General features: G+C 35.3%; 1 protein-coding gene across 3 annotated transcripts in view; it reads left to right on the top strand.

The window, feature by feature from the left end:
• Positions 1 to 19,811, top strand: part of GluRIB (Glutamate receptor IB) — a 338,467-nt gene that overhangs the window by 165,258 nt on the left and 153,398 nt on the right. For all 3 annotated transcript variants that reach the window (XM_033337843.2, XM_033337844.2, XM_076622463.1), the window contains exon 2: positions 4,906 to 5,058. In XM_033337843.2, the coding sequence (XP_033193734.1) occupies positions 4,906 to 5,058 (153 nt within the window). The remainder of the gene's footprint in view (positions 1 to 4,905; positions 5,059 to 19,811) is intronic.

Raw genomic sequence — 19,811 nt, 5'->3', positions numbered from 1 at the left:
TAAATAAATAGTTATTAACTATTTGATATCGTATTACGAACAATGAATCTGTTGATGGGTATAGGAATCATAATATACAGATAAAATTGCCATACAAAAACTCCAAGCATTGAATTACGATTAAATTAAGTAAAAATAAAATGACTATGCGTAAATACTTGTTATTATATAAAAATAATCTGATTAAGAAAGTAAAATGTTGATAAGAAAATTTGTTATTGAAAGATACTCTAATTAAAGTATAATTGAGGAACGATAATGAAAGAAAATGCTTTGTTCGATTATTAAAACACTTAAAAGATTGAAATCCTGTGATAAATATTTCTCGAAGTATGTTTTTCCAATTTTGTACAGAAACGAATCGAAAAGGAAATCGCAAGCAACGTACCAGTTGATAAAATATGGGAAACTTAATAAAAAAATGAAATTGTCACTGACGCCGGATACTGAAAAATAATTTAATTAATTAAAAATGATACCGCGTAAAAATGTTAGTCATTGGAAAAGGAGCAATTTAAAATATAATTTAGGAACAGCAATAAGCATAACGTTTTTTATTTACTGTAGTTACTATAAAAATTAAGAAGATAGATGCTGTAATAAATATTTCTTGAAATCATGTCTCTAGTTTTCTCTCTCTTAATATAAAATTAAGTCTTTAATTTTCTAGAAAACCTAATTTTAACAAAATTGCAAGAATGTTGTACAATACATACAAATGATAGAGATGCATTCGCGTTATCTTTCGATCGGCTACGTTTGGTAACCTCCGGCTGAATAATAATCTCGTTTCTTCTGATATGGTTTTACGAAGTTCCCCGAAGCGGCGTATCTGAAAAGGCAGAAACAGCGGTGCTCCGATAAGAGAACAGAGAGAAGCGTGTCGCATTGATATCGCAAGTAGAAAAGACGGACGAGCAAGCAAGAAGTTCTTTCATTCTGTTCGCCTGCGTACCTTCGCACAAAGAAAGTAAGGAACGCTTTCTTCGCAAGCTTGTTCTTACGATTTACACATTGCCACGAAATATTCAAGTTCTTTCGCCGCTAGGAACAAAAACAACGCGGAGATTGTTGCGAACACCTGTTGAAAGTATAATCGACCTTGTTTCTACGTCGATTTGAAACAATTTGCTACGCTAGATTTTAGAAAAATCGATATGTTGTTGCTTTTTTCGTGTCATCTCGCTCGACTGCTCAATTAGAACACCACATAATGCTTGTTTAGTTTGAGAACAGCAGTTCCAGTAACCTTCGACGTACCGGACTGAAAATAACGTTTCTGCGAGAGTTGAAAAGCTTGACCCTGATTGCTGCGATAATTAGTTCAGAAAATTTGAAGATGATTTTTTTTAAAGAAATATTGAAAAATAAGAGCAGAATTCTGGAAGAAATTATCACATTTCTATTTGAAGATTTTTATTTCTATTTAATGTTAATATCGTATTTAAAATATATGAAATATGAAATATTAAAAAAAAAAAAAAGAAAAGAAATGCTTTACTCCCATAGAAAGATCAAGCCATGTAGGATGAAATCCATCAGTCATTTATAAGTTTAGTTTTCAGGGGGGAAGATCAGATAGCATAAGATAGGCAGTAGAGATAACCCGCTGAATGTTCGAATATGCCAATTTATCATAAAGCCATAAATTACCAAAATCATAGCTACCCTGACCTTCTCAAACTTCAGACATATGTATATCTAGGTGCAAACGTCTCGACATCCGCTTCTCTCCTAAAATTTATCGATCAGATACGTCTGTACATCACGTGGGCTCTCGTCTCGTCAAGAAGCATCCGCTATACTAAATACCGTGTTGTAAAGAAGTATCGAAGCATCGTCTAACGTTTATGAAAATTTCGTCACGATATACGAAAAGTAAGCAGAAAAATTAATTTTCGAACAAACGTATGTGCAAAACAGCATTTTTATTAAATATATTCAAGTATTTTGAAAATTTGAAAATTCTGATAATACACTAATCGTAATAGAAATGAGATTCGAGTGATTCAAGCTCTTAGTTTACAGTGCACCACGTACACCGACACAAGCATCAAGATACCTATTTTCTGCATTTATTGGAAGAATCAAATAAATTTTATCTTAATTGGTATCTTGTACCGTGAGACACGTATAAAGTAATTAAAAAATTATTTATCATGATGAAATAAATAGTGAAAGATAAAAGCATTCGATTAACGTCAGTAAGTGCTCTACTACGTATGCAACGCAGCTCCTTAATTTTTGCGCTACTATCGTAAATAGAAACTTCAAACGAAATAAATAAAGATATTTGTAAGGTATACGAGAAACGAATAGAATTTTCGAATATTCGGTGCTTCGAGTATTCCCTGGGCGTAGAACAGCATTTGTTGGCTGATTTAATGGAGCTCGTGAGATTCGTTTCACGGTGATACGCGATTCTTTAAGGATTCGCCGGATTTGCAACGACAAGAAGAAATTGCGTAAAGTAGAAATAGCGTTGGTAGCGGAGGCGCGCCGCGGTGCGAAAGAAACGCGAGAAAGGCGAAATAAGAAAAATCCGTGAAACGATATTACGTAAGGTTACGGTGTGCACGATGGCGTAGGGAGAGAGCATGCGAGAAGTTCTCTCATTTCGCGATGGAGAGGAGAAGCACTCGGAAAAAAGTCAAATTTAGCGTGGCGACTTTGAAAGTCGTAAAGAAAATCATTCCGATGTAACGTCTCGTTGCTTATGTTCGTTCACCAAGCTGGGAAAAACACACACGCTGCGTTTCTTTGGTTTGGCCAAATTTTTCCAAACTCTTTTTCTCTGTCTAAAAGTTGGAAAGAATATTTTGCCGGGCTGTATGGAGCCGCCTTTGATGAACATAACGTTCGTTTAACCGTACACGGTATCGAAAAAATAAGAGAGCAGAAAAAATACTAGGGGAACGTGCGCCGAACTTGTTTAACTTTTGTTTACCGAAAAATCAATGCCTGTCGTGACAAATCGCTTGGAAGCTCGATGTTTGCCAACTGAAACGACCGGATATCATCGACCCACGATAATCGGGACGCGATGCTCGTTGAGAAATCTGCATTTTTTATCTTTTGGGCAAACTATAGTGTTTTAAATTGATCGAAGAAATTGGAAAATAAAGATAGACGAGAGAGTTGGGTAAGATAGAGTTCCTTCAGTCAGCAGGATATTTGAGCCAAGTTAAAAGTAGTTCGATCGTGAACAATTTTTGTGCGATTTACGTTTGAAAATAAACTATTCGGCTTGTTATTAGTGGCGCGATATAAAGAGTGAAATATATCGAGTATATACGTCGACAGCGTGACAGCTATCATTTTTTACGAGCGTATAACTTCTACTCATCGAAAAGTAAAAAGTTGATGCTATTAACGTTAGTATTCTTAGTTACAATTATCATGATTCAGTGGCGTGTGTATATTACTTTACCTTTTTTTTTTATTTTATTAATTCTGGCATACTTTCTCGTTGACTCAAATAACGCTACACATACAGGCTTATTCGTATCATTCTCACGTTTTTGATATTATTCTTTCTAAACTTAAGATCAATGGCGTCTCATAACATACAACAAGTTTGATTATTCCGTGGAAAGTTCAAGACTGAATTTTAAAATATCGAAGCTTGGATCACTCGAATATATTTGCTTCACCATGCCCCTACATAAGTGAAATCATTAAACTTATCTATTATCTTATTAAGAGATATTGTAATCAGTGATCGAAGGGAATATCGATTGTATAGATAGTTTAGGGTAAACCGTTGGACAGGCGGTAGCATTAATATCGGTACGTATTACCGACTATTAACGGCGAATGGATCGACGTAATTACACGAGGGTCGTGGACCAGCAGTGGCTGAACAGACGTTGGCTTCTACCACTGTACCATATGTTAGCCACTAGCAAACGAAATTCTATGCTATCATATATCCAATACAGGTTACCACTGTCGGATTATTATACCGTATTTCATCAATAAACTGGATAATCAAATTTTCTGCGAACCTGTGAAAGGTGATACCGCACCTTTTCTAAACATTTTCACTTTATTCATAGACGCGAAATTAAGGGTAGTTTTTTTAGTGGAATACTTTGTCACATTACTTTTTACTAAATGTAAATTTATTTATAACATCGTTGTTGGATATGTATATTTGAATATTAATAACGATTCTTATAAGAAAATTAACGATGATAATTAATCGTATAGATTTGGGTTTTGTTAGCAGGATTTAATAAAAATCTTTCTTCGAGAAGCGAATAAAAAATATGCATTGGAAATCTTACAATTCTTCGTTATGTCGTTATTTTCCCCTATAAATTCTCAGTTCAGCTTATCAAACGCGTATGTATTGATTAATCTATAGAAATTCTCGACCTGTTGAAATATTAGGTTGTCCGAAAAGTTTCTTTCGTTTTCTAAGGAAATAATAGACGATGAATGTTCTTTGTTTTATATTAGTTTATTGAATTATGCACGAACATAATAATAGAAATATAACGAAGTGGAGCATACCTAATTCAATAAAATAATATAAAACAGAAATTGTTGTTCATCCATTATCACCTTACGAAACGAAAGAAACTTTTCGGACAACCTGACGATACTTAGAATACGATATAATTCTATAAAACAAGTCGTTAAGTGACAACATGTAGAGAAATTTTATTTACAAATTTTATTGCAATTTTATTAAAATACGCCACACTTGATGTTGCGATGTGTGTATATGATACGTGTGTTATATTCTTAAGAAATTTGTTTTGTACTTTTTTAAATGGTTACAGAGCAACGTCAAGTGCGTGCGTGCATTCTTTTATGAATATTAATATATTTACATCGATCGTGTCGTTAGTTGATAAAGTAACTAAAGTAATCGATATATATGTTTTCTGATTGCAGGTGCAATCTTCGAGCAAGGCACCGACGAAGTTCAGTCAGCCTTCAAATTTGCGATGTTCAACCATAACCAGAATACCACGACTCGGAAGTTTGAGTTGCAAGCTTTCGTAGACGTAATTAATACCGCAGATGCTTACAAACTGTCTCGTCTTAGTAAGTATGAACTTCATATATCGGTCAAATTGATGGATAATGTTTGTCGATAATTTCGTATTTAAGAGTCAGACTGATCGAAGGCTTTTTTTTTTTATCCACCAACAAAATAGAGAAACAACCATATTCGTATATTCTTCGTATAAAAATCAATTACTTTTGACAAAAGGAAACAATCAGAAAATTATAGTCTGGTGAAATACGTTTATCAACGATGTTGCATTTATTTGTACGCAACAATCGAAAACTACTCTACCTTTCTGCTATAAAGAATGTACACCACAGAGAAGAAAACGAGACTTTTAACCAGAACTAAGTTAGTAGTGGCTTTGAAGTACAGAATTATGCATATTTGTCCGAACATTAAATATATAATACTTCGTTCCTTGTTAGAAAAATTCTACCATCATCGAACATATATCTCTAATAGAAAACTTGGTTTCTAAACTTTATAATTCGATTGATAGCTAAAGAACGGGGAAGTAACAGAAACTTATATACGATGACCAAACTAGAATTATGTTGCTGCGAATCGCGTAACTTCTCTTTCCTTTTCAAACAAGAATTATTATCTAACTTCTTTAGAAACTGCCTTTGAGTTCGGAGAAAGACTGTTCGATAGATCTTAATAACACAATTTCCAACAAAATCGTAGTAAAACACCAAAAACTCGTACGTTTTACTGACAAACATTTATTTGGCTATAACAGGCCGAGTATCGAAAAGTAGAGCACGTTGTGGAATATCAGGAATCGATGTCATTTTGTTCGCGATATCTCTGGCGTATCAGAAACGTCGAATGATCAACACAATACTCAGACTCGTACGTGCCGGAAACGCGGCATCACGCTTGCTATTGAATTCGGCGCTGGTGGAAATCGTTGGTAGTGTGTGGTCCACGAAGTAACGTTTCGATGTCACGGCGGAGATACTAATCTCGTTCCTTCATCGAGACATCCCTATTTCTCGTCTTTGGAAGTCATGCACGTACGACACGGGGTTACATGTCCTTTCTTATCGCGTCGATCGTGAACAGGAAGCTTCCACGTGGATATTACATCCCTGATGCTTTTGATAACACGCATCGATACGCCACACAACAGATTGGCGCGTGAGGCGAAAGATATTCCGTATAGCGTTGTATCATTTTTTCAAATATTTAATTACAGTTTTCCAATACTCTACAACTTTTATATAAAGTAATTACTTTTAATTAGATGGATGGAGTTTCATTGGTTGATCGAATGTTAAAAGGAAACCGTAAATAATTTGATTAACCGGTAGAGCAAATCGCTTTGCAATTAATTGTGGGATATGACTTTTGCGAAATTAACAAATTGATTGCTTTTAAGGAAAATGAATTTTGAGAGATATAGTAATTATATTTTTCAGTGTAAAAAATTAATTTCTTTTTTCCTAGTTTATTCTCACGCATGATTTCCACGCAAAGATTTGTTAAACGGTTTAAATAGTCCATTGATCACTTTATTAACGCGTAATTGCTATATGTATACAATATTGCAGACATGAATTCGCAATCAGATAAAAATTCGTTACAGAGATTTTCTATATCGAGAAATCAAATCGCAGATTTTGATTAATCAATGTCAATCTCACCCTTGGCTTCGTTAATTAACAGATTAATTAATTCTAATTATTATTATCCTATCACATAACTATCTTCATAATTTTAATTGAGCTATTTATATTTTCTGTTGATTGACTCGTAGTAATTTGATTAATAAGATCAGTAATCTGCGATAAATTCAGCCATTAAAAACAATAGACACTCTAAAATCGATAGAGGAGATTGAAACTAACTAGCAATCATCTTTCGGTTATGATAAAATGGTAGGGGCAGCCGATATCCAAGCTGAGCGTCCTAGTGCGAAATTGATTTGGAGCGTGGCGACGTCGTCGTCCCCGCCGATTCTACACAGACTCATTGTCCACTTTGTCCTGGAACGTGTAGATTTGAAACGCGAACGAGCTGGCCGGCCATCCGCAGGATCGTTTGATGCTCTCTAACCCGGGGGTGTCGGCCAATCGAGCCGCGTTGGAATTGCCTTTGAAGCTGATCGGCTTCGTTCTAAACCGTAAACGAATGGCCACCTGGGTACCAAAGATATCGGTGTCTTGTCATCGATGAAACCCTTATAAGTGTGTCCCTATAACGGCAAAGGAACAGTAGCGTTCCAATTGTAACGTTAACGGCTTTTCATAATTCGCTTTCACCAAATTTCAATTACGTCCCTAATAGATCTGTTTGCAACGTACCGGTGTAACCATTATGGTATGCTTGTAGGTAGGTTGTAGCATATGAAATGTCCGTTTGAATGGTTCAGCTTTCCATTTAGATTATAATTAGTGGTACATTGTTTATCTGCGGTATGGTTTACATAAACGTGCAATGTCGATTTGTGCTTTATGTTTTGTCAATCGTTTGTTTAAAATAGAGTTGAGAGTTCTTCGGTATACTTTTCGCAATGAATTTGCATTTCCTACTCTTCTCTCCTGCGTTTTCTTATGACTTTAATTAAACTCTTTGTCAGTCGTACTAAATTTGTGAAAATTTATTTGGAAAATAGTAAATTTAGAAATGAAAAACAAGGGTAAGCTTGAGAAGGTTTGTATATCTAAATCAGATTGCGAACATTGTATCTCATAGTAAAAGCGTGACAATTTTATTAGTGTTCATTTAGTGCTTTGATCGATAAATTTCATGTTTACACGTAATATATTGTATATTTTAATGAACAGCAAAAACATATCCTTGTTTTAATTGAAGAATATATTCCATACTTAATATCATATACTCACTTATTATCTCTCTCTTTCTGTATATATATATATACAGAAAGAGAATGATATACAGAAGCAGTATATATATATATATATATATATATATATATATATACACATGTGTATAATAACAGATATGTTTGTACTGCGTGGTGGATAGTTTTATTACCTTTCGCGAAAGTGTTTTAGTAATTTATTGTTTTAATCGCATAATACAGTGTAGCGAAAGATAAGTACGTAGTCGTATGGTTCTCTGAGGGTAGGTGGATATTAAAACGAAATAGTTTTATGTACTTCGGTTGCTACTACTCTCGCGAGTTAAATTGCTTCCATTTTATTTCTAGCATCATAGAAACTGTTGGTACTCTAATATTATGCATATATGAATCGTGTAACTCGTATATCAAAAGCATACAAACAAGATTGCTTTGCATTATGAGATATAACGTATGCGAGTATTAAAATACTGGAAACCTACGTATCTCATAAATTGTTATCGTAAGTGAAACTGTTAATGGTTTTAGAAGCAAATGTCGTTCGATCTATTGGACAAAAATTTGTTGCGAATTACCGATGATAAAAACGCATATTTTCTCACGTTTTTGTACAACGAAGACAATTTACTAAACTTCAAATTAATTTTACCAAAAAGAAACGTATATTGTTTAGTCAGGTGACAATCTGTTACGCTATAATGTTGCACATACACAACATGGACCGTAATAAGATTTAAATTCGTACCATTCGAACAAAAGAAGAAAACATTTCATACAACGAACTCTATTAGATCGATTCATCGAATAATAATTTACATTCTTCTTCTACTTCGCTTTACGTCTATTTTTCTCAAGTATGTTGTTCCTTCGTTATCCTACATATGCAAATTCCGTCTCTCCTATCTCAGTTTCACGATCATCCTACTTTTCGTCATCCACTAGCATTTCTGTCAAATTTGATAAAATATTCGAAGCACAGGGGCAGCATATCGGAACAGAGATTCGGTAATAGAATTCGTGGACAGTTAGCGGTGGTTTGGCCCCGAAGTAGCGAATATTTGGGCCAAGTCCAAGGGTCAGGCCGACCGTGCACCGCGTTACGGTACTTAGGGAAGCTCTGCTAATTGTATTAATGCTAGTTGGTTCGCCCGGATCAAGACCCCGTTGTTATAATCCCACGGTAAGCCATGTTGCTCTCCTGCCATATCTATCGTCGAGATGCGATCCATTTAAATGTTTGCATTCGCTGAATCATCGCCCGAACGATTTCCTTGGGGTCGACCAATGTGGAATGCAGTTCTGAGTTCGAAAGTCTCGAAAGAATTGTTATATTTGTTGAAAATCGAGAAAAGATGTGATAATTACTGAAGGATATTATGTTACATTTATATTACATTTACAAGCTAGTAAAAAATATTTTGTTACATTGCGTAGCGTGTTTGAATAGGACAAGTATGGATAACTATATTAATAAACACATGCAGTTCAAAGTTTGTAATTTATAGGAAATATTAAAATATTAAAATTATCAAGGTATGAGAGATTTCATGTGTTTTTATTTTACAGTTACTTGAATCATTCGATTGCTTTTGGTGTAATTAATCTTTGATTTCAATTTCCTTATTTTCCTATTTTTCATTTCATCGTTAAAGTCTGCGGTGTATTTTACAGTTCATCTGGATATTCGTTAATTGGAATATTTTTAATTGTAAAGAACTGCAATAGGCAAACATTAATTACTAATCGGTAATGGTATTTAAGGTAATACCTTTCATTCAAGGTAAACGCAGAGACTAATTTGCTTTAATCCTATGTGTTCCACGTAAGGTAGTGGTTTGTAAATGAAGCAATTTTCGCAATTTTAATTACTTTTATTAAATCTCTCGGGTAATCGTTGAGAGTTAGTTCAATTTTGCGCGATGCTGAATCTTATGCGTCAGACATGTTCAAAGTTTGATTACTAAAGATTTCGCCACGAAAAATTTTAGATTGAAAGAGACGAACTTAAGTGAAGATTTCATTTAGTTAACGTAACACGAGCTAATAGCGTTCGATATTTCTCTTTCGAACGTTTCAACATTGCACGAAGATAGAAACGAGTTGTCATTTTTTTGTAATTCAAACGTCGTATTTTCCAATTGAGAACTTTACATTTTTGGAAACACCAATTCTTTGACCAGTATATCAACAGGATAAAACAAATATCTGTTTCTCATCGTTTTCATGTAATACCAGGGTGACATTACATGTTGTCGTCACGTTTCCTAGGGATTTGCATGTAATATACTAAGAAAACAACAAACTTGTGTGTTGTTCTAAATAGCTTTCGAAATACAATTCCATCGCAATTTCGAGAAATATAAATGATAAATGAACGACTGCACGAAACAATTCCACAAGTTAAAATTGCATATACAAATTATTATATCGTGTAGTTTTGAATGATTATAAATTACCATCTTAAATTACGTACTGTCTATGCATTACTTTCTACATTTTCACCGGAAATTCTCATCGAATCCTGTAAACAATTTTAAAGAAGAAACCACAGAGAGAAAATAGTCGGTGCGTTTTATTGCTTATAAGCAGACTGCGAATGTTCATGAAAATTTATAGTTTTATAAATATATCTAGAGAAATGGAATTAAAATGAAAACTTATTATCTCACCCTGTAAATATTATAACGAAAATTTTATTTTGGATATTTCCTATATTTCTGCACATTTACATTTCCGTGTCTCTAAATTTCTTGTAAATGCATAAACTTCCGGAGTTGTAATTAATTCTAAAGCCAGTTCGACTCGTACTTTTCCTCCGGTGAATACTACTTTATCTCTTTCGGTGGCGCACGTACGTTATAAAGCAAATTTCCCCGCGGCACGGCGGCATGGGAAAAAATTATGCTGAACGGAAGACAGCGGCTGGACATAAGTCCTCATTTCCGTTACTCGCGTCTCGTCCAACAAAACGTATTACGATAATGCGTTTTCCGTTATTGCGTGATCCCACGAACAGCATTTTGCATTGTACAAATTCGTCTGAAGAATACCGATTTTCGTGAAAGGTTGAACGCGTTAGTATTGAATATTTAATATGGATAAATATTGTTGAAGTGTGTGAATCTGCCTAATTCTAAAAAAAAATTTTCATTCGAAGCATAAACCAACCCATTGTTTCTTCATCCGCAATCTAGTATTTTATAATAAATTAAAGTTTTCTCGATGAACGGAATTCTTCATTCCTCAAGTCTGTAATTTCGTTACTTTTATTGGAACTTGTTTAAAATTGTATATCACGAAGCTACTGCGGTAATTTTCAAATTGCGAAGGTACATTTAACGAAAGATAGTTTACGAAGGCTACTATTTCAAGGCTACTATCCTCAGGTAAACGAGAAACGAAATTTTGCCACATGATTTGAGGAAATATTGTCGTTTCTATGAAACTGTCTCTATTCAAATAATTTTCGATCGTAGATTTCCGTAGAATTCCAGTAAACGAATGTAACGCCAGATAAAAATACATTTGCTCGACGGTCATTGGTTCCTTATTTCGTAGACGCGATCGTGGTTTCAGTACATGACTTTCTATAGAACTGTTGTGCGTATCTATTAGTCTCCTCAACTATCGCTGCGTTATTATTTAAAAAAAAAAAAAAGGTGTATCGATAACCGTACAAAATTCTCTTTGCACGCCTGAATTTCCAGAAAATAGGATTTTCGTCCCTTTGTACGAGAAATCAATTGAAACGCATTCCCATTTTTCTGACAGGTGACAATGGCTTATCATTCTGCTCAAATTCAATGTAATACAAATATGAAAGTTTCGTTCTATGCGTAATCAATATTCTTTCGCATTATTTTCCACAAAAGTTTGATATAATATATTGCTATCAATACCTTTTACATCGCATAGCAACTCGCTGCGTGATAAAAATCTCGGTGGTTCTCGTAACGCCATTTAGGTAGAAATAATAAACTACCATTTATGTTCTATTTTCTATAACAAAATTATCAGTAACACGTTGCATTGTCTGATAAATATGATTTACTGATCTTACATAAGGATACATACGATTCATGTAATATACCGCGAAAAAAAATAAAACGAAAAAGGCCAATGTAACTTAGAAAACGTACGCTTGAACGTCGGATCACCGCGCTACAACCAACATGGTTACTCTGACGTACGCGTGTCCGTCAACCCGGCTTGAAGGGTTAACCACCTTTGATTTATCTGCAGGAGTCGTGAATAAATTCAGGAAGGTTAAAATTATTTCATCAATAGAGTTTTAAAAACTATTAGGTCTATTAGAATCTTTCTATTTTTCCTTTTTGCCTTTCTAGTTTTCCGAGGAAGTTCCCAAAGATAAAGTCATTACAAGCAAGTAACAAATATTACTTGAAAAACTATTTCACCTTTTACATACTCGTTCAAACATTAGAGGATTATATACAACAAAATATACGTAATAAACGCTATTGATAAATCGGTACAGAAACACTAGAAAGATGTCAAGGAATCATAGACAATCAGAATAATCATATTACGGAACAATAGAACACAATGGTTTCTTTCTATTTTCACTGGTAACTTTATCAACGTACGATAATTGAATAGCATATATAAATGCACGATCAGACAAGATTTCACGAGAAATATGTTTCACGTGCAAAATCCACTTTCACCAACAATTTCACTAAACTGGCTATTAATTATTCTCCATATTCTTAATTATCAAATTCTGCACATATCCACATATAACTAAAAAATAATTATTATTTATTATTACTATATATACATATATTATATTGAAAACTATAATCGCTCTAAAATTGAGATAAATCTTTAACTTAGAATCGAATACGAAGCCATTCGATAAACTTAATAAAATTCTACCATCGAGTACGTACAATAAAGCGGTCGATCGGTCAGAAATCCTCCCTCTGTTAATATTTCTCTCGAATCGTTTTTACTACTCAAAAATCTCGCGAGGTATATGGCGGTAAGGAGTAAAAAGTCACAGACACGGTTCAGTCGTTTGCACGAGTCAGACGATGAACGAGGGCCAAGGGAATCTTTCCACCGAAAAATCACATTCGTGAGCTCGAATACAGCCGAAGGATCGGCACGAGGGTAAGGAAGAGAGAAAGAAAGGAAAAAGGAGGTGATAGACAGAGAAAGAGCAGCAGAACGTAGCATGCTCGTCTTAGCGGAACGTAATAGCCATCTATCAACTTTCGGTGCATATCGTATAATATCCTGCAGGATCCTTTGGTTAGGGGGTTACCCCGCGGCTAGGGGTGGATGTAGAGTAGAGGTATGTATATAGGGTGCACAGACTTGCCAGCCAGCCAGCCAACCAGCCGGGAGCGGTATAAATCTGCCGTGGGGCTCCCAAGAGTATTTCCCGCCTTTTTTCCTATATAGGGTGTCTTGCACCATAACTCGAGTTCTTCGATATCTCCTTTATTTTTAACTCTATTGGAAAATACTTAAGACGTAAACCGCTTTTAGGTTAAATTTCGAAGGAACCCCCCACTGTTTATGATTTATTCATTAGAACTACTTTTTTCTTTTTTTTTTTTTGGATTGACATTTCTCCAAGAATTTTAAATACGACGATCTTTATCTTCCAATTTATTCGAGATTATTATATCGTTATATGCGATTCAAAGTGGTTAGTTGGCATAATTATCTACGAGTATCTCTATTTTTCAGTTTTTCAATATCATGGATACCTTTTATGCAGCAAACCATAAATTTCTTTCCTTCTTGTATTTTATACCGATTAAAATACAACTTTCAAATGCTTTTAGGCGAAGAGTTATAATGCTATGACATATACTATGAGAAGAGTTATAATACTCTATGAGATGGCTATGAATGTTACGAAGGTAATTAAATTTCAAGTAGCAGTTTATTCTTTTGACAATTAAATTTTCTTTTTATTTCACTATGTTATATTATAGATTTTAAATTAAGCAATTTAAGCTTCAATTAGTCTTTGCAAACACGTGTAATATGTTCATAAACGTAACTGGGTACACACATTTAACGGCGGCAACATAACGTTCCGGAAGACATGATGAATCGACCAATTAGAGCTTGCACTGTTATGCCAGTAATAATTTCAGAAACAGCGCAGTTCGTAAGTACTCGTTTTAGATAATGTATCCTCGATGAACGCTATTTTCAGCATTTATGAACATAGGCAATAGAAAGTTCATAGAGTATCCTGGCACTGTATTGAAATTTGATCGGTAGCCTTTCGATATTCAAGGCCACGCTTGAATACATTTTAATACGTGTCACATGCAGCAGAAAAACCGATACGTGAAATGCCAATGAACTTTGCACTTGAATCATTGGCCTGTATTGTGCGCCTAAAAATATATGCTATGCATAGATAATTATATTAAAATGATGTAGTAAATATAAATAGGCGTATACAATTATGTCTCAAACTTAATGAGAAAAACGATATTGATTTTGCCCAAAATATCTACAGACGCTAAAACAAATTTGTTTAAACAAATAAAATTTGTTAGTGAAAATTCATTCCTGACGAAAGAAATCTATTTCTAGAAAGCTTAATTGTGTTACAAAATTCATTTCGAGAAATTTGGTAGTATCGCCAGTTTCATTCTTTTATTAAAATCATGTTTTATAAATTTTCCAACACTATTAAAGACTAACGAAATATTCGAGCGTTTGACTTTTGTCGAGACACCCTATGTACATTTCCATCGTTTCTCATCCGTTTCTCTCTAGCCATTCCCTTCTATTCTTGCGCGCACTTCGTCCTCTTCTCCGCACTTTTACACTTTCTCTCTATTTCTTACCTTCTTTTTCTCTTTCTTCCTTTCATTCTTTCTCGTTGTCGCGCTTCAGGCCGCGTACTATCGCCAGACGCGAGACGAATCTCGAGCTTCAATTCCCGCGCGATTTATCTCGGAGCAGACATTGGTCTACTGTCACCGCAACCGAGACGTTCGGTACAACAGCAAGCAACCACGCAGACAATACACCTCTTTGCCAGGCATCTTTCCCAGAACACGCGACCGTAGGATTATGACTTTTAGGTTTGGGAACAGCTGCTGACATTTCTGCGTGGTTTGGGCAGATTTACTTGGCAGAAGATAGCGCGATGAGCGACGCCCACAACGGAATTGTTAATTCTACTATGTTCAGGATTTTCGGTTACTTTTTGGATTTCGCTAACTTTGTTTGCTAACTTAGTTAGATCGCTTGAAACTTTCTTGAGATATTTTATAAATCATCTGTTGCTCGGCTTCCTTTAACGTTATACACATATGTATACTTTACATTTTTTACTTTACATTTTTATATACAGAGTGGTTGGTAACTGGTGGTACAAACGGAAAGGGGGTGATTCTACGCGAAAAAAGAAGTCGAAAATATAGAATAAAAATTTTTCGTTTGAGGCTTTGTTTTCGAGAAAATCGACTTCGAATTTTCGCTCGGTACACGTGCGGATGCGTTACAACGATCTACAGTGAGATCCGTTATAACGTACTGCACGCGTACCAAGCGAAAATTCAAAATCGATTTTCTCGAAAACAAAGCCTCAGACGAAAAATTTTTATTCTACATTTTCGACTTCTTTTTTCGCGTAGAATCACCCCCTTTCCGCTTGTACCACCAGTTACCAACCACCTTGTACATATTTTACTTTACATTTATATGTACGCATTGTAAAATATATTTATAATATGTGTTTCTATAACAGTATTTCTCTTCCTTCAACAATAAAAGATAATTTTCCACTTATTTGACATAATATATGCGTGGCATATCAGAGTTAGTGAAGTGAATTTTTGCATGTGGTCCTACTTTAATAACCAGGGACTGTAGGTTCGTCATTAAGTGAGCTATATAACATATGTTATTCTGAATACACAAGGGATACGAAAACACGTGGGTATAAATGATGGGTATAAACTGGGGTTATAAGAGGAACGAGAAAGGTCGCTTTAAATATTTGTTCTGTTTGTTCTCGTTTCCAAATTGAGAAACAGATTTGTATTTTAATAATTTTCCCTACAAATTGTGCTTTCGTAAATGACTTTGCCTGTACTTTATGCGCAATCTCATTGTCTATGCACATTTTCAGAATATTGTACGAAACTTGGTAGATGTAGTACGTATCTAAGATCGAATCTGAATGAAGTTTCTTAGTAATTGCCAATCAAACAGAATTCGAATGTTATTTAATTTTAATTTATATTTTGCCATTTATCATAGAAACCATCGGTGACATTTGTCATGTAAGACATAAGATACAAATATCACTTGAATACTCTAACTTCAAATTTAATCCTAGCTCCAGTTCTAATACCAATTGATGGCTAGAACAGAATTGATCGACCACATTTGGAGAAAATCGAAATTTACATCAATGTATTAGGTTTTCCTAGAAGTTTCTTTAGTTTTATGAGGAAATAGTATATATAATAGTTTCATATTATTTTGTCGAATTACGTACGATCCATTTTGTTCTGTCGAGATAAATACCGCGACATTTCATAAACTTCGTTTCACGTTTGTATGAAAATTATAAAAAACACATTTGCGAAAGAAAGACACTTTTCAGACTCAGTCTTTACACGAAACAAAATTACATACATACACGCTATTAAGAGAAAAAACGTAGTATACAAATAATTTTATATTTTTCTTATCCTGAAACATTCTGTTCTATTCTATTTATATTATTCTATACCTAGCGGTTATTCTAACTTTTCTAATGACAGTGTCTTTCAATTTTCACGCGTATGTATAGATATGTAAATCAGACACGAAAAAGGCAAAAAGCAAACCGTCCTCGTTGGCAGTGTGTGCCGTCGTTGCCCTCAGTCTGTCATAACTCATAACAAATGTACGTCGCCGATAGTTGACAGCCAGTTTTCGAAAGTCGGAAAGTTGGCCAATTCCGATACGGTATTAAATTCTTTTCTCAGCGAGACATTTTCCATTAGTGTTGAGCCCCGCGGCACCGAGGGGCAACTATCATTTAATATTTGTTCCGAGCGAGTTGAAAGGGTTGCGAGGACTGGAATTCGGTCGTTGTCACGCCGGGCCGGAGAAACGTTATTTGTTCGGAGCGTGGTAGCGAAGCTTCTGGTTAGCCGGGATCGTGTCATTTCCGATTGTCGTTTCTCACGAAAAGGACCGTTAACTGGTTAAAACAGCCAAAGTTATGCAACGTGGATTATACGGAAGTACCGCCGATGGCAGTCCAATTTTTGCTCCTAATTGACTCACAGTTTCGTTCCTTTTCACCTCGAAAAATTAAAGTTGTTGCGTTATACCGTAGACGTGAGCGGAACTTTTAATACAAATACACTGGAAACATAATTAAGGACCTGGTTAGATGGTTAAAAGAAATGGTGTAAAGATGAGACAGAGGGTTAAACACGAACTAAATCGTGTTAGGATAAAACGCAGGAGGTGAGTTAATTATCTTGTTCGAATGGAGTGTTGTAGTTTAATAATAATATGGAAATGGGAATTTGGTGTGTAACTATTTCGGACAGAGTGACGTTACTGTTTGTAACAGTGTAAGACTGGAACAGTCATCGGAGACATTGCATTCCTCGTTATATACGTACGGATGCTTTTGAATTGTTCGATGATTGCAAATTAGCCATCATAAGACAACGTTATTCAGCAATTTGTTCCTAATTAAATAGAAATTGAGCGGCAGATAGGTATATTTTGTTCAATTTCTTGCTAATTGGCGATCGATCGAATAAATAAAATCGTTTTACGTTCGCTCGACGAGATTATCTAATTATTGAAATATAGTAGACAGTTATAGTTACGTGGATAGATAGATGAAATCCCTGTAACGTTACTGCTACATTTTACGGTAATACGCTGGCTTTATTGCACATAAAACGGTGTTCAAGATTAAACAGAATAATAGTCGTGAAAATTATAAGGAATTACGAAGGACGAAGTACGAGGCTTCCAGGTAAATCGTATTCTTTTAAAAGAAATACGCCAATCTTTCAGAAACATTGTAGCACCAACAGGCATTAAATGACACGCCGATAAACGTATCTAGCTTGCACACCGAATTTACATAACTTTAATACCAATTGTGATCTCCTATACGTAATATTATACAGAAGCATCTTTTTCATATAAGTTTCATATATTTGATGATATTTCAGATAAAATAGTATACATTTTTAATAAATTTTTCGACAAACTTTAAAACATACGGGAAGACTAAATTTTCTACGTGCTTTTAATAAAATAAAACGTCAATTATTATTTTTCCCTAGTTTACCGAGTATTCTCGTTTCGCACAAACTAACGACCCTTCCTTCGAAACTCATTATGAAGACTACGCATAAACTGGAAAAGAAAAAAATACAGAAAATAAATGGGAGTAGAGGGGAAAAAGGAGGAAGAGGTCGGGATTACGCAAATCTCTGGCAGGAATCGGGCAACGAACGAACCCTCGACCGCGGAATCCACGCTGATTGCGTGTCAGGCGTAAAACCGCGCGTACAGTCTCGTCAGCTGATTAGCCCAGCCTCGATTTAAAAGTTTCCAATTAAGTCGCGAAACAGCGAGGCGGTTCGAAAAGTTCGTTCGCCGACTAGAAAAAGACTATCGTTCCTCTCGACGTGAAATCTCACCTACCCTCTTCCCTCAGGAGGATTACTTCCGATCGTTTGTACCTCTGGCTCGTTCGCGTTTCTTCGAGATTGCCCGGCGACCGACCAGCCAGCGTCGTCGATTAATTCTCCATCGAGTGGACTCGATAAATTCCGGACGCGTTCCAGCCACCTCGGTTAGTTACTCTGCTCTCAGTTACGATCACTCGTTACGTTTAGCGGCTCGTATTTTCCGAGAGCATCCAGCTACCATCGGAATACGAGCCGAGAATTTCTCATCTGACGATCACGTCACGGTGCGCTTCAGAATTCATTCCGCGATCTCGCGCGAAACAAGCAAAATTTCTATGTTAAGGCTAGGTCTATTTGTGTATGTTACGCGCCATTCGACGGTCTTACGATAGTTGCTATATTTTTTTTTTTTTTTTTTATTTGGGAGAATTTTACAATCAATTCTCATTGAGAATTATAAGTAAATTATTCTGGCGTGGTACTATAACTTGGATAATAAATGTTTATCGTATGTTTGATTCTAGAGTTGCTATATTTAGATGAAAATTGAACGGATTTAAGCAATCGTAGAAATATAGAATGTGTGTGTATGTAATATTTAATTTGAGAATTTATATGACAAGGAAACTAAGCTAATGTACTAAACATTTTCTGACAAAATTCATGTAATTTAAATTTTATTATCTACATCAAATACTTTTTTTTTTATTAACGCGGAGGAAATCTGCACGGACAACAGGCCGCTTCTGGGGAAAAGCGGCGTGGTAGTGCCGGACTCCAACCGACTAAAACCTCCACTATGACCGTCCCGGCTGCGATCGAGAGGGGCCCGGGAACCGGTGTGAGCGACACACCGGGATCTACATCAAATACTAGAGTTGTATTAACCCTTTCGCTTCGAGCGCCGTATATAGGCGGCGACCATGCGACGAATTCTAAATCCGGCACCCCATATATCCGGCATCCAAATGATGCATATACAAATACTATCTATAGTCAATAATATATTTTTTCGTTATCGGCAGAACATTTTTTGTTGATTTTATTGACATATTGGATTAGTCACTTCTTACAGTTACTCATTGTTGAAACAACATCAAAACGTTTCACGCAATATATTTCGAACATCCAGACGATCGTATACTGTTTCATGCTAAAAAATCTATTAAATCCATTGAGAGTGAAACGATATTTCATATACGGTTCTTACAAGAATTATTGTTATTTAAGACTCAGGAAAACGTATAAACAGCAACCATGCACACTGTGCGTATTTCTGGCGCGCGTT

This window comes from Bombus vancouverensis, chromosome 1 (genome assembly GCF_051014615.1).
Source record: "Bombus vancouverensis nearcticus chromosome 1, iyBomVanc1_principal, whole genome shotgun sequence".
NCBI classification, from domain to species: Eukaryota; Metazoa; Arthropoda; class Insecta; order Hymenoptera; family Apidae; genus Bombus; species Bombus vancouverensis.
The sequence above is the reverse complement of the archived record's forward strand: the minus strand, read 5'-3'. Positions and strand labels throughout refer to the sequence as shown.